This window comes from Rissa tridactyla, chromosome 22, assembly GCF_028500815.1.
Source record: "Rissa tridactyla isolate bRisTri1 chromosome 22, bRisTri1.patW.cur.20221130, whole genome shotgun sequence".
NCBI lineage: Eukaryota > Metazoa > Chordata > Aves > Charadriiformes > Laridae > Rissa > Rissa tridactyla.
This window is the reverse complement of record NC_071487.1, coordinates 2,164,919-2,177,396: the sequence shown is the minus strand read 5'-3', so window position 1 is coordinate 2,177,396 and position 12,478 is coordinate 2,164,919. Positions and strand designations below refer to the sequence as shown.

Genomic DNA, 12,478 nt, shown 5'->3' with positions numbered 1-12,478 from the left:
ACATTCACCTACACAGGAATGGGCAGTGGCTGAACCTTTCTGTAGGTGCCTTGGCACATCCCACATGCTGCTGCTCTCTCTATATATTTTTATATATGTTAGAGGACGAAGGTGAGCGGAGTCCGGTGCTGGTCCCAGCCCCAATGTACCCCTCCGGCGGTGCCCACGGGGGCTTCGAAAAATGGATGCTTCTGCTCCACACTGCTTGTCGTGACAATTTTGGGGGCAGCCAGAGCACGCCCCTTGGGGGTGAGGCGGCTGGGATGGTGGTGGGGCCATGGGCCCCCTGAGGTGACAGGGCCCCGGGCCCAGCCCACCCCGCAGGGGCTCAAACACCGGAGCCGACACAAGCAGAACCATCCTGGAGAGGAATAAACCACCCTTTAACGGCGTCCGTTGCTCTGTTCGCTGTCTGTGACCGGGACCAGCTCCCCGCGCCGCGGGAGGCCTCGGCCCTTGGCGAACCCGGGGGGCGCAGGCCGCACCCCGCGGCCGTTGCCATGGTAACAGCGCCCCCGGCGGGACTATAACCCCCATCATCCCTTGCGGCCGCGCCGTCCGTGCGTGCCTCCCTCCCGCCCACTGCGCATGCGCGTTCCCCCGCCGGCCGGGCGGAGGCAGCCAATAGGAGGCGGTGTTGTTGGCAGGACGGTGTTGCCAGGACAGGCTGAGGGCGATGGCGGCGCTGGGCCGCCTCTGGCCGCCCGCCCTTGGCGGCAGGTAACGGCGGCCACCGCGCCCCCGGGGAAGGCTGAGGGGAGAAGACAGCGGGGGCGAGCGGGCCGGAGGCTGGGTGAGCCCCGTCCCTCATGGCTGCGAAAAAGCCCGTTATTCTCCTGTCAGCGGCAGCGCCAGGCTCTCTCTCCTCATTTCTCTTTGTTTTTTTTTTTTCCCCCCTTTTTCCAAAGATTTCGTCTCCTGCAGCAAGCTGCAGCCTGCTCTTCCCAGCTGCGAACAGCCTCCGTCCTCTCGAGCTCCCTGGCGCTGCCCCTCGGAAGCCGTCTCTCCCTCAGAAGCCATCCCTCCTTGGGAAACCACCATTCCTTGGGAAGCCATCCCTCCTTCGAGCCCGCTGGCATCCATCCCAGCCCGGCGTCTCCCTGGAACCACCAGCAGATCCGCACAAAAGCGCGAGGGAACGAATACCAACCCAACAACCGCAAACGCAAGCGGACCCATGGCTGGATCAAGCGCATCAGCACGCCGGGCGGCATCGAGGTCATCCTCCGGCGTATGCTGAAGGGCAGGAAGTCTCTGACCCACTGAGGGCTCTGCCCGACAGCTCGACGTGGCGTGGGGCGAGCTCGAATCGAGCCCTAGAGCCGCTGTGGCTTTGGAATCACCCAGTTTGTGCCGAGGGACACTGGCTCACATGCTCCCGACACGAGAGGGACAGTCGGTCCCTCCTCCTACTTGGAGCAGCAGCGACCGACTGTCCCTCTCGTGTCAGGAGCGTGTAAGCAATTGCGCTGGTGGCCTTCGAGGGCTGTGTTTAATGGCTGCTTCTCAAATTGTGAAATTATTGCTGCTTTGTGTGGTCCTGGGGGTAGACTTGAGCTGTAATTAAAGCCCGGCGACTCGCCTTGAACCTCCTGCGCTGATCGGTAATGCAGAACTGAACTGGGTGAGGGGTGGGGGGGAAGACGGCTTGTTGGGGTGGGGAGCCTTCGGGAGAATGGCAGGAGTGTGGGATTAGGGCTGGGGGGGTGGGAACTTTGGGTTTTAGTTTAGTTTGGTTAGCTTTGGTTTAGTTTAGTCTAGTTAGCACCCTACTTGGCTTGGCCTGATGCTGTTCAGTGCTCCCAGGAATCATTGGAAGTTCGCAGAAAGTAGCTCTTTATGCTGATGGTGCAAAAATGGGGCAAACTGCTAATAAGAGGAAGAACTGGGAGAAATGCAGAATAACTTGGGAGGGACATGGAGATGCTGGGAGGGCTGGAGCCCCTCTGCTGTGGGGACAGGCTGAGAGAGTTGGGGGGGTTCAGACTGGAGACGACAAGGCTCCAGGAAGACTTTGGAGCCCCTTCCAGTCCCTAAAGGGGCTCCAGGAAAGCTGGGGAGGGACTCTGGAGCAGGGAGGGGAGCCACGGGACAAGGGGGAAGGGTTTTAAACTGGAAGAGGGGGGATTGAGATGAGATGTGAGGAAGAAATTCTTGGCTGTGAGGGTGGTGAGCCCCTGGCCCAGGTTGCCCAGAGAAGCTGTGGCTGCCCCATCCCTGGAGGGGTTCAAGGCCAGGTTGGACGGGGCTTGGGGCAACCTGGGCTGGTGGGAGGTGTCCCTGCCCAGGGCAGGGGGTGCCACTGGCTGGGGCTTTAAGGTCCCTTCCAACCCGAACCATTCTGTCACTCTTCCCCACTCCTCTCCTCCATCCCCCTTGGGCGCTCTGGCATCGGGTTCCTGGTTCTCTGCGCTAAGGATGGGGTGTAGGGAAGGAATTGCCTTCCCCTGGCCACTCTTCTCCCAGCGCTGCTAATGAGCTGCCTCGTCCTGCCGCATAATTAACAGCGCCTTCATTAACGAGGGCTAAGGGGAAGGGGGAATGGACTACATTTCCCAGCATGCCTCGCGGCCGACGCTACATCCGGGTCCTCCCGCCCTGCACCCTACCTTACCCGCCGGGCCTTCCCGAGCGGGCATTTCCTGCCTCAACCGAACCTCACGCTCCTCGGCGCCGCGCTGAGTGACGGGGGCGGCGCCCTATAGAAGGCGAGGGAGGTGCGGCGCGGGGCCAATCGGCGAGCGGCGGCGGCGGGCAGCGGGGGTAGTGGGCGGGCCGAGGCGCGGCGGCGGGGGAGGGGCGGTTCCTCGCGGCGGCGAAGATGGTAGGTGCCTCGCGCCCCCCGCCCGAAATGGCGGCGCCCCCTGCCCGTCCCTGTGAGGGGAGCGCGGCCCGGGGGGCCCCGCCGCTGCACCCCCGCCGGCCCCGACCCGCTGCCCCACCCAGCCCGGGGAGTGGGGGCCCATGGCCGCCGCCGCCGCCTCCTCCTCCTCCGGCCTCCCGGCCTCCGGCCTCCCCGCCCGGGGCCTCGGCGGAGGTGGGGGGGCGGTGGGGGCCTCGGCTGAGGCGCCCCGAGGTGGGGGGTGAGCCACCCTCTGGTGCGGGGGGAGCGGGGCGGGGGTGTTGCGCGTCCCTAGCGACGGGGTGGGGCGCGGGGGGTTGCTGCACACCGAGGCGGGGGGGGGCCCACAGCCCCGGGGGTGGAGGGCTGCAGCACCCCAAGATGGCGGGGCTCCGCACACGCCGGGCTGGGGGGCTGAGGAGGGTAGGGGCACCCAAAGCTGGGGACGCACCCCTTCTCTTGGGGCGGGGGGGGGGTTATGAGGGGGCTGGGGAGGTTGGGACACCCTAAGCTGGGGACGCACCCCTTTTCTTGGGGCGGGGGGGGGGGTGGGATGAGAGGGCTGGGGGGGTTGAGACACCCTAAAATGGGGACACACCCCTTCTCTTGGGGCGGGGGGGGGCTGGGTCACCCTAAACTGGGGAAGTACCCCTTGTCTTGGGGCATGGGGGGGTGGATAAGGGGGGCTGTGGGAGGCTGGGACACCCCAAACTGGGGATGCACCCCTCCTCTTGGGGTGGGGGGGGATGAGGGGGGCTGGGACACTCCAGACTGTGGGGGGATCCCCCCCTTCTAGTGACTGGGGGAGGCTGTGGTACATCAAGGTACGTGCTGTTCCCCACCATGGCTGGAAAGCGAGGGCTCCCCCAGGGTGTGGCGTCTTCCCCACCCTCGGGGATGGGGGGCTGAGAGCAGCTGGGGCACTGCTAGGGTGCGGGGTGTTTCCTCCACGCCCAAAACTGGGGGACAGAAAGGGGAAACTGGGGCACATCCGAGGTGTGGGGTGCTCCGCCGGTGCCAGGGCTGGGGGCTGTGGAGGTTGTTCAATCCTTTCTGTGCCCCCTGAGCAGCAACAGGGACTCGGTCTGGTGCCTCAGCGTTCGGTGGCAGCCGTCACAGCCAAGAGGCTTCCAGTCTCCCTCCCTCCCTTTGCAGCAACGTAGTAATTTTTGGAGAAAGAGAGTTTTCCTTCTGCCCCTCTGCAAGCTCAGTAATGAAGGGGAAAACAGCAGTGTCCGCGGTCTCCACGTACAGGCGTATCGTGGCTGTTCCCAAGTTCGTGTTAGTGGTTTTTCTCTAACCCACGTCCACGTGCATCGTGCTGGGACAGAGCCCTGCTTTCAGCATCTCTGTGCTGGGCCTCGTCTTTTTGCGCATTGTTACTGCGGTTCCTTTCAAAAAGCTGAGAATGGGGCACATATATATGTGGGGTTTTTTTCACCTTTCTGCCTTTAGATGAAGACTGTTGTCTTCCTAGGAAGCTGAGCGCCCTCGTTGACGCAGGAACAGTAGATGCATCTTATCTCTACCTCACTTCCCAAATCATAGAAGGAACTAGTGTTGTCTTCTGAGGTTGCATAATCGCGCTTGTTTTGTTGTTGGTTGTTTTTTTTTTTTTGAGTTTGCCTTTCCCCAAAGGAAACGAGGCGTCGGCTCGGTTCGGGTGCTGGTTTTTCACATCCACGCAGGAAGCTGCAGCAGCTTCACCAGCTTGGCCGGGGTGTGCTTTCCTTGGTTAAAGAGTGGCAGAAGGCAGGCGGGGGGAACGTTTCCTCATGTGACATTATACGGGAGGTATGACTCGGTGTGCCTTGTGCCATAGGTGTGTAAACACAGCACTGACCTACCGGGGCTTATTTATCCGGTGCCCTTGGAGCAGATAAGGATCACTGCACTTGGAGTATTGTCTAATTCAGAATATCCAGGAATACGACTCCAGGCAATTCCCCCGAGGGGGCCTTTTCAGTGATCTCTGAGATCATATCAGCAGATAGTGGCAGAAGTGTGCGTGTTTGCAGCAGAATTACCATTATCGGAGGGATAGTCTGTATCAGTGACAACCAGACTCTTCAGCTGAACTGGTGGCGAGTGCTTAACGTGCTGGCTGGAGCCTAGGTTGGAGAAAGGTCCGTCTCTCCTTGTTTTAGCGTCCCTGTTTTGCTCCAGCTAGGTTGTGGCTGGGCACTGGGCACTGCTGGCAGGGCTGGAGCTGGTCCACCCAGGCGACTGCTGGCCTGAGAAAAGGAAAGGTGGTGGCGGAGAGCCGGGGACGCTCGTGGCTGTTAGAGCTGAGGTCTCCAGGTGTTGTCCGAGCGTAGTAACCTTCCTGCTTGCAAGTCTGTGCTTCGCTCGTGTATATCCTGCTTTAGTTGTTTATATGGTAAAGAGGGGGGTAAAAAAACCCCACATTCACCATTTAAATTGCATTTTGACTGATGATTGTAACAGTGTTTTTACAACTTACTGGACGTAACTTGCTCTGTTGTAAAAATCCGTTAAAAGACTGTGGAATTCCCGGTGAGAGCTGTGATCCGGCTCTCCCGGTCTCTTTCCAGGGAAACACAGGCTCTGCCAGACCAAATTCCCAGCTGGAAGGAGGGGAATAGTCTTGCGTGAGGAACTTGGGGTGAGCTGTAGCTTACTGAAGAGGTACTTGAAGTTGTCGGCTCTTATTTAGAGCAGTTATTTTCCATTCTTATAAGCAGTAATAGAGCCAAGTAGTTGTCAGGCTTTTACTGTGATAAAAGAAATCGGGGACGTGTCTGTCTCTCTCTGGATTAGGCTGGTGTAGCGGAGCAGGTTACTTTGTCATAAAAAGCCTGCAAATTTAATGCAATGGGAAGGCGAGATGCTTTGAAACATAATAGGATGTTTTTAAAGATCCTCAGTCCTAAACAGAGTAATATAACTAGTAATTCTTAAATCTGGGCTATGTGGAGAAAACCGTCTGGCTGTGCCTTCAGAAGTCGTTAAAGGGTTCCCCATCCTTTTCAGCCCGGGAGTCCTCGGGTAGCGGATGTGTTTGCTCATCGGTGCCGAGTGTGGATGTCGATGAGAACAGATGAGCAGAGAAATCCGTCGGGGCGAGCGTGGGAAGTGGTGAACTTGAGACCGCAGCGCGGTCCGAAACCAAGGGCTTCTGCTATCGCAGAGCCGGAAGATCCTGCCTTAATTCCCGAGCTCCACCGTGGTGCGGCCGCTCCGCAGAGGAGCGAGCGATGGACTCTGCCCTGGAGAACTCGTGAGCGAAGGCAGGGAAGGCGCAGGGAAGGCACAGGGAAATAGCGTTGGCCCCATGGGATTAAGGCGGGCAAGAGAAATTTGCGATTCGTTGCTTGAACCCAAGGCCGGTATTTTAACAAGATTATTTCTACAAGCAGGCATGTGGGAAGGGCTGGATGTGTAAACTAGAACGTCGGTAGAGTTCTTTTTAAGAACAAAAGTATGAACAATATTTTTCTGGTTTGGCTAATTATAGCTCTTTGTTTTGAATTAAAGATGCAGCGCTAATAAAAATAATGGCTTCTATTTAAATGAAAACAATGTCTTCCAGCCTAGCAGTTCTGCAGCAGTAGTGTCCATTTACGCGTTGCTCCTAACACTGAAACCAAATGACTTGTCATCTGCTGCTTTACTGTCCTTTTAAAATTGCTTATAAATAAGGTGATGTGTATCCCGGAGTAGAATCCTTTAGTGTTTAATATAACAGGCTTTGAATCTTTAAGCAAGTATCATTACAATACAGGTAGCTGATGATTTAGAAGGGTCGCCTCTCTCTTCTGCTTATTGCACAGGTTCATCCTACATTCATTACCCACCTTCCCTTTACTTTAACGACGTTGCTGGGCATCTTCCTTTGTCTCTGCTGTGAGTAGAGGGGCTCCAACACACGCTTTTAAGCTTGGTGCTCTCCTCCCGCCCTCCTTTTTCACTTTGGAGAAGGAAATTCCTGTTTCATGCTGCTATGGCTTAATTAAGCTGAGAGGGCTCTGCAGGGTTCCCGCGGCTGTTCAGCAAAGAGCTTTGCTGGCCTGTGTGATCAACAGTTTTGTTGTGAGTGGGGATCTCGCCGCTGCCAGCAAAACTTGGGATTATTTCTTTTTTTGATGTACCAGTAGCCTTGACGCGTGCCGGGATGTGATCCTTGAAAGAAAAATACAATTGGGGCAGGCTGATAGGGGTGCGATAAGGATTGGGATTTGAGGCCATGGAGGGTTTTATTGCTCTGTGGAACCAGCCTTGGTCTGTGACAAAGAATGTGAACTGGGAAAGCGAAAGAGCAACTGGTTTGATACGGTGTAATGTTCAAGGACTTCAGGCATCAGCGAAACTGGGGCAGAGTTTTTTCGTGTGATGTTGTGATTTCTGCTGGTAAATCACTGTGAATTCTGGTCTGCTCATCAGCGACGGTTGTGTCTGCGTGGTGCGAATCCCCTTCTGTCAGAGCTCACCCGTAATCACCTATCTGCCAAAACAGACTTAATTAGCAGCTTTCTAACTGAATTACTGAACATTGGGGATATGGTGAGCCAAATGTGGAAGCTGAGGGGTTGGTTTACTTTACATAAACAGTTTTGGGTGGGTTTCGTATCCAACAACCATCTCACTAACCGGGACCTGGCAGCATCCTTCAATTCCTGCGGTTGTTTATCTTAATGACCCGAGAGACTCCGTCGAGAATCAGCACAAAACAAACAACCACGGGAATATCACTCTTTCGTTCCTCAGCTACTTGTTTGTTTTTGTTGTGTGTCTTTTTTTAGGCAGATTTTTTGAAAGGATTACCGGTCTACAACAAAAGCAACTTCAGCAGATTCCATGCGGATTCTGTATGTAAAGCATCGGTAAGTATTGCCGCATCCTGGTGCTTTGGGGGGGAGGTTTTCGTGCCTGCCTCAAAGGATGCTAGAGTGAAATAAACTCGAAATGAGCGTTTGTTTGCTTAAAAACCATTTATGATCACAGTTGATAGTGTTCACGAGTTGAGATTTGGCAAGGAAAACTTCCTGCTTGCTTTGGTGAGGAATGTGTCATCACATCAACCAGACCACATCTGTGATGCTTTCTTTATATATGCGTTCTTTAATAGTAGCCTTATGCCCTGAAAAGCATGCGAAAAACGGACCTTCTTCTTTATATGTGTGTTTTAAAAAGCTGTAGCTGCACAGCGTCACGTAACAGGGCAGAATATCCCAGCACATTTGTAGCCTGCGTTATTGAGGGCTTTTTGGTTGGTTTAGCTGTGGTTGGGTTAAAAAAATCAGCTTTTTGCTGTCTTTGGTCTGTAACTGTTGTAATTCTTCTACAGAATAGACGACCATCGGTATATCTTCCCACGAGAGAATATCCATCTGAACAAAGTAAGTCTGCCCTGCTAAAGTTTGAGTTCTTTAATAACTTTATTCTGGTCTAATATTAAAAATCTGGCATAGGCATGATCTCCCTTATTTTACACTTCAGATCAGGTGATATTATTGAACTGTGATTAGCAGTGTATGTCTAGTTGTGGGGTTTTTGTGCTTTTCCTCTGTCCTTATTAAGTGATTGGTGTTACTGCATAGCATCCTTTTATTAAAAAGGACCATGCCTGGTATGTGAAGTAATGTGGTGATTACTGCACTATTTTAAAAGTCCTCTTTAAAATGACCTCAGTATGTTTCTCTCTCTCTCTTTTTTTTTTTTTTTTTGCAGTCATAGTAACAGAAAAAACAAATATACTTTTGCGTTATTTACATCAGCAGTGGGACAAAAAGGTACGGTCGTGTTTTCTTAATATTAATGTTTTGTCTTGCTTTGCTGACTGAGCTGAATGTTGTTCACAACCAAAATATTGAAGATTAATTAAAAGAAAGTGCGAACTGCACTTCAGCAAAAGATAGTGTAAGGCGGCTCTGTCTCTGCACAACGCTTCTTTTTTAAGAAAAGAAACCAAACCAACTTTTTCTTCCCTTTCAATTTAAGGGACGTTAACTCAGCGTTTAGTCTAGAACTTGGGAGACTGCAGTTACATCTCCCATTTGCTGCAGTTTTCCTTTGTGACCTTGGCAAATTGGTCTCCCTGTGCCTCAGCCTCTCCTTTCCAGCTGGGCAAAGCTGCTCTTACCTCCCAGGCCTGTTAGGAGATGCCAGGTGAGCTTGTGCAGAATGTGAATGCACTAATGAGGCGGTGGAAGTACCTCCGGTACAAAATCGGAGTTCTCGTATGAGGAATGCGCAAATTAGTAGGCTCTAGCTAGCGTTTGAGACAAGGAACTGGGGTAGCTGGGCTGGGAGTACTCGGAACAAGGCGATGGCTTCGGAGGGGAGATGTTGAAGCAGTGGGTGCCATCACGGGCAGAGCAGAGGTGGAGGAAGAACATGGAGAGAGGTGAAATTATAAGGAACCTTGAAGCTGAAAAGAAAGTATTTGTATGTGACAGAAGGCTTTGGGAGATTTAGATAAGTTTAGAGACTGACTCAGAGCAGTGGGAAAGAGGATCTTACTCATGTTTATGCAATATTTGAGATCTATAAATAAAAGGTGCCAAGATCAACGATTGGTCTTTTAGTCCCACCTTCAAATTTGAAGAACAGTCTCGAAGGAGCACCTTTTGGCTTTGGGCAAAATCCTCTTCAGTGTCTGTTCCAGCGTGTCAGTTAGGTCATTGCATCACTGTATTCCATCCAAAAAACTTTCACAAACAAAAACTTGTCCTACCGATGCTAACTGCCACCAGAATCCAAGGTTTTGGAGAGTTTCACCGTGGCTTTCTCTGTCCCAACAGAATGCAGCAAAGAAGAGAGATCAAGAGCAAGTGGAAATAGAAGGTGAGAATTCGGCGCCACCACGGAAAATCGCTCGGACAGACAGCCAGGATATGAACGAGGACACTTAAACTCTTGGCTTTCTCCTCTACTACTTTGCAGGCGCTTCCTGTTTTGTCTCAAAGTGTGTAAATTTTGCCCCTTGCCCCCATCTCTCACCCCTCCACTATGCAGCCTAAACCACTTCTGACTTCATAGGAGCCAATGTATTTATTTTTTTTTTTTTCCTCTCCATTTTTTATTTATGCCGTAAACCTTACGGAGCGATGGTGGAACAATTCAGTAAATGATGTAGTATAACCTTAGTTCCTCCTTTCTAAAAATATACACTGTCACTTTCACAGGTTTTGTTGAATCTGTTACCTGATCACCTGGGTCTAGCAATGGGAGCCTGGGTAAGAGACGCGGGTTATTACAGAACCCTTCCGTGATAGAGCTTTTTCCGATTCATCTGCCCGTTGACATATTCCAAGTGGTTAATTCTTCTTTGAATGTGCCCAGTCCAGCCGTAAGTGTGGGGCCTCACTATTTTTTTTCTCAACTATTCTGAAACTGGCACTGCACTTAAAAAAAAAAAAAAAACAAACAAAAAAAACAAACAAAAAAAAAAAACATGGGTGTCATTTAGGGTTATGTTGATCTTAGCAACCGTGTTGTCAACTTGAGCTGTAAGTTTTATTCTTTTGGTCTGTTCTGGGAGGGCCACAGTCATTTGGCAGCGTACATTGTCTCATGCGTCAGTGGCCACGGAGAGTTCAAAGTGAAAGGTGTGTTGCTTTTTGTTGCTCTTAAATTCTAACCGTCTCTTGGTCTTGAACGGACTGATCTGTGCAACTTCTCCGTTGGAATACAAGGATACTCTTATCCTGTTCTGAGTATTTGATCAGCAGTGCATTTAAGCAACAGCTGATGGAATGGAGTTGGGCAGGCGCCCTGCAGGCAGCGCTTGGCTGGAAGAGTCTGGGAGCACCTCGGCACCTAGATCTAGTTCTCTGTCTCAGCTGCCGGCTCTGAATAATGGTACGTTGTATTTTCCTGCCATATCGGCATGTCTGGAATGGAGCCCAGGACTTGGAGTTGATCAAAATGTGAGCTTCCATGGTCTCTGACGAAGACCAGTCTCTCTTGGACTGTGACAGTTCAGTGCCTGTTGCCTGTAACCCTTCGCTGACTCTTCGGTAAGAGCCAAAACGGAACCCCGTAAGTTGTCGAGGTGGATTCAGAGGTTCAGAGACTGAAAGGAAATGAGCATCGTCACCTGAAGGGGACAGGAAAGGTGTAGCTTAGTAATGATGTCTCGTCTGCTTTAACGTAAGAAGCTGACTTCACACTGTGTTAAATTGTTGCATTTATAGCTGTGTTTTTTCCTCGTTGACAAATCCTAAACACCAATTCAAGAGGTGGCACGGACGTTTTTCTAGAGATCCTGGATAAGCCTCGTTTGGCGTGGCTGCGGCAGCCGCCGGCTTTGAGGGTTTCTGCTGTCCCCTTCTCCACGGCGTCCCCGTCCGACCGGGGGACGCCACATATCCAGGTTTGGGGGCGAAGGGAACAAGAAGGGAGAGAAAACTGTTGCTGACGACCGTATGTTGGCAAGGCAGAACCCGAGGAAGAGCAGGGCACGGCGCACGTTGCATTTCGAAATGTCCTTTAGGCGCCAGGTTTCTGATGCAGTGAGTGAATTTAACTTAACACTGAGTAGTTTAGAACTTTGTATCTGCCTCAAAAAACTGTTACCTTTTTGCTATGGCAGTAACCTCCGAATTCCTACGATGCTGTTGAAAATGCCAACTGTGTTGGTGAAGAGAAAATACACTTGGCTTTCCGTGTGATTTACCGGCGATTGCGAGAGGAGTCCTCCCAGAGTTAATGCTGTCAAAAAAGTGCTTTTGTGCAAAGTGCAAGACGTTGACTGAAGATGCCGCGTTCGCATCCGGCCTCGCGGGGATCAGCTGAAGCTGAAGAATCCTTTGAAGAGCTGTGAGATACCAAAAAAAAAAAAAAAAAAAAGAGGAAACGGACGTGCAGCTGGTGGTAAAGTGTGACCAATTTGTGTGTTTAGCAAAGCTGGAGAGAGCTGCAGCCTTGCAGTGATGTTTGTACAGTGCTTTAAAGTTGTAAAATGCTGTATAATTCTTGATTGATATGGCAAGGTTTGAGCTTTGCTGACTTCTCTGCTAGACAGAGCGATGTACTATTAAAGAGAGTTGGCAGTTCCTTCCTGTTGTAAACCCCCGTCTTTGTGCCCTCCGTGTCTTTAAAAATGATCTTGGTTGGTGATGGGAGCCTTTGAAACACTGCCGATGTTTTTAGGAGGTAAAAGAAAGTTGCCTTTTTAAAGCGGTTCTGAAGCGCTGGAGAAACAAGTCTTCGAACTTTGGCTTTTTGGGTTGTTTTTGGTTTGGTTTTTTTTTTGCGTTGGTGGTTGTGTACAAGCAGTGTGGATTGCTAAAACCCACAGTGAGCCTTTCTCCGTCCCATCCCGTGGGAAGCGAGAGCTCCTTTCCTCCCTCCTTCCTTCTCCAAGCTCCCTTTCCGTGCCGCTGCTGGCTCGGGAGTGCTGTCCTCGGGCTGCGGCGCTTCCATCCTTTATTCACGTCTGTTTAATACATGGTAAGTGTCGCGGGTTTGAATGTCGCGTGGAAGGTCGTCTTTGCCTAACTGTGACTTCCTGGTGCCTTAGTGCATTGAAAACAACAACAACGTTTAAAAAAAAAACCACCAAACCCGGGGTTTTTGCCGACTGCACTATTTGTATAATACCCAGCTCCCCGACTTCCAGCTCTCTTGTTACAAAGTGACTGAGATTTAGTGACCCTCAGGGGTTTTTTG

At 51.9% G+C, this 12,478-nt stretch overlaps 2 protein-coding genes across 2 annotated transcripts; both read left to right on the top strand.

The window, feature by feature from the left end:
• Positions 1-593: 593 nt before the first annotated feature.
• MRPL34 (mitochondrial ribosomal protein L34) lies at positions 594-1,588 on the top strand. Its single transcript, XM_054181918.1, has 2 exons — positions 594-720; positions 909-1,588. Exons 1-2 carry the CDS (start codon positions 677-679, stop codon positions 1,264-1,266), a joined length of 402 nt encoding a protein of 133 aa, XP_054037893.1. The 5' UTR covers positions 594-676; the 3' UTR covers positions 1,267-1,588.
• Positions 1,589-2,775: 1,187 nt separating this feature from the next.
• Positions 2,776-11,877, top strand: DDA1 (DET1 and DDB1 associated 1). Its single transcript, XM_054182068.1, has 5 exons — positions 2,776-2,824; positions 7,606-7,686; positions 8,151-8,202; positions 8,534-8,595; positions 9,607-11,877. The coding sequence occupies exons 1-5, from the start codon at positions 2,822-2,824 to the stop codon at positions 9,715-9,717; spliced, it is 309 nt and encodes a 102-aa protein (XP_054038043.1). The 5' UTR covers positions 2,776-2,821; the 3' UTR covers positions 9,718-11,877.
• The last annotated feature ends 601 nt before the right edge of the window (positions 11,878-12,478 follow it).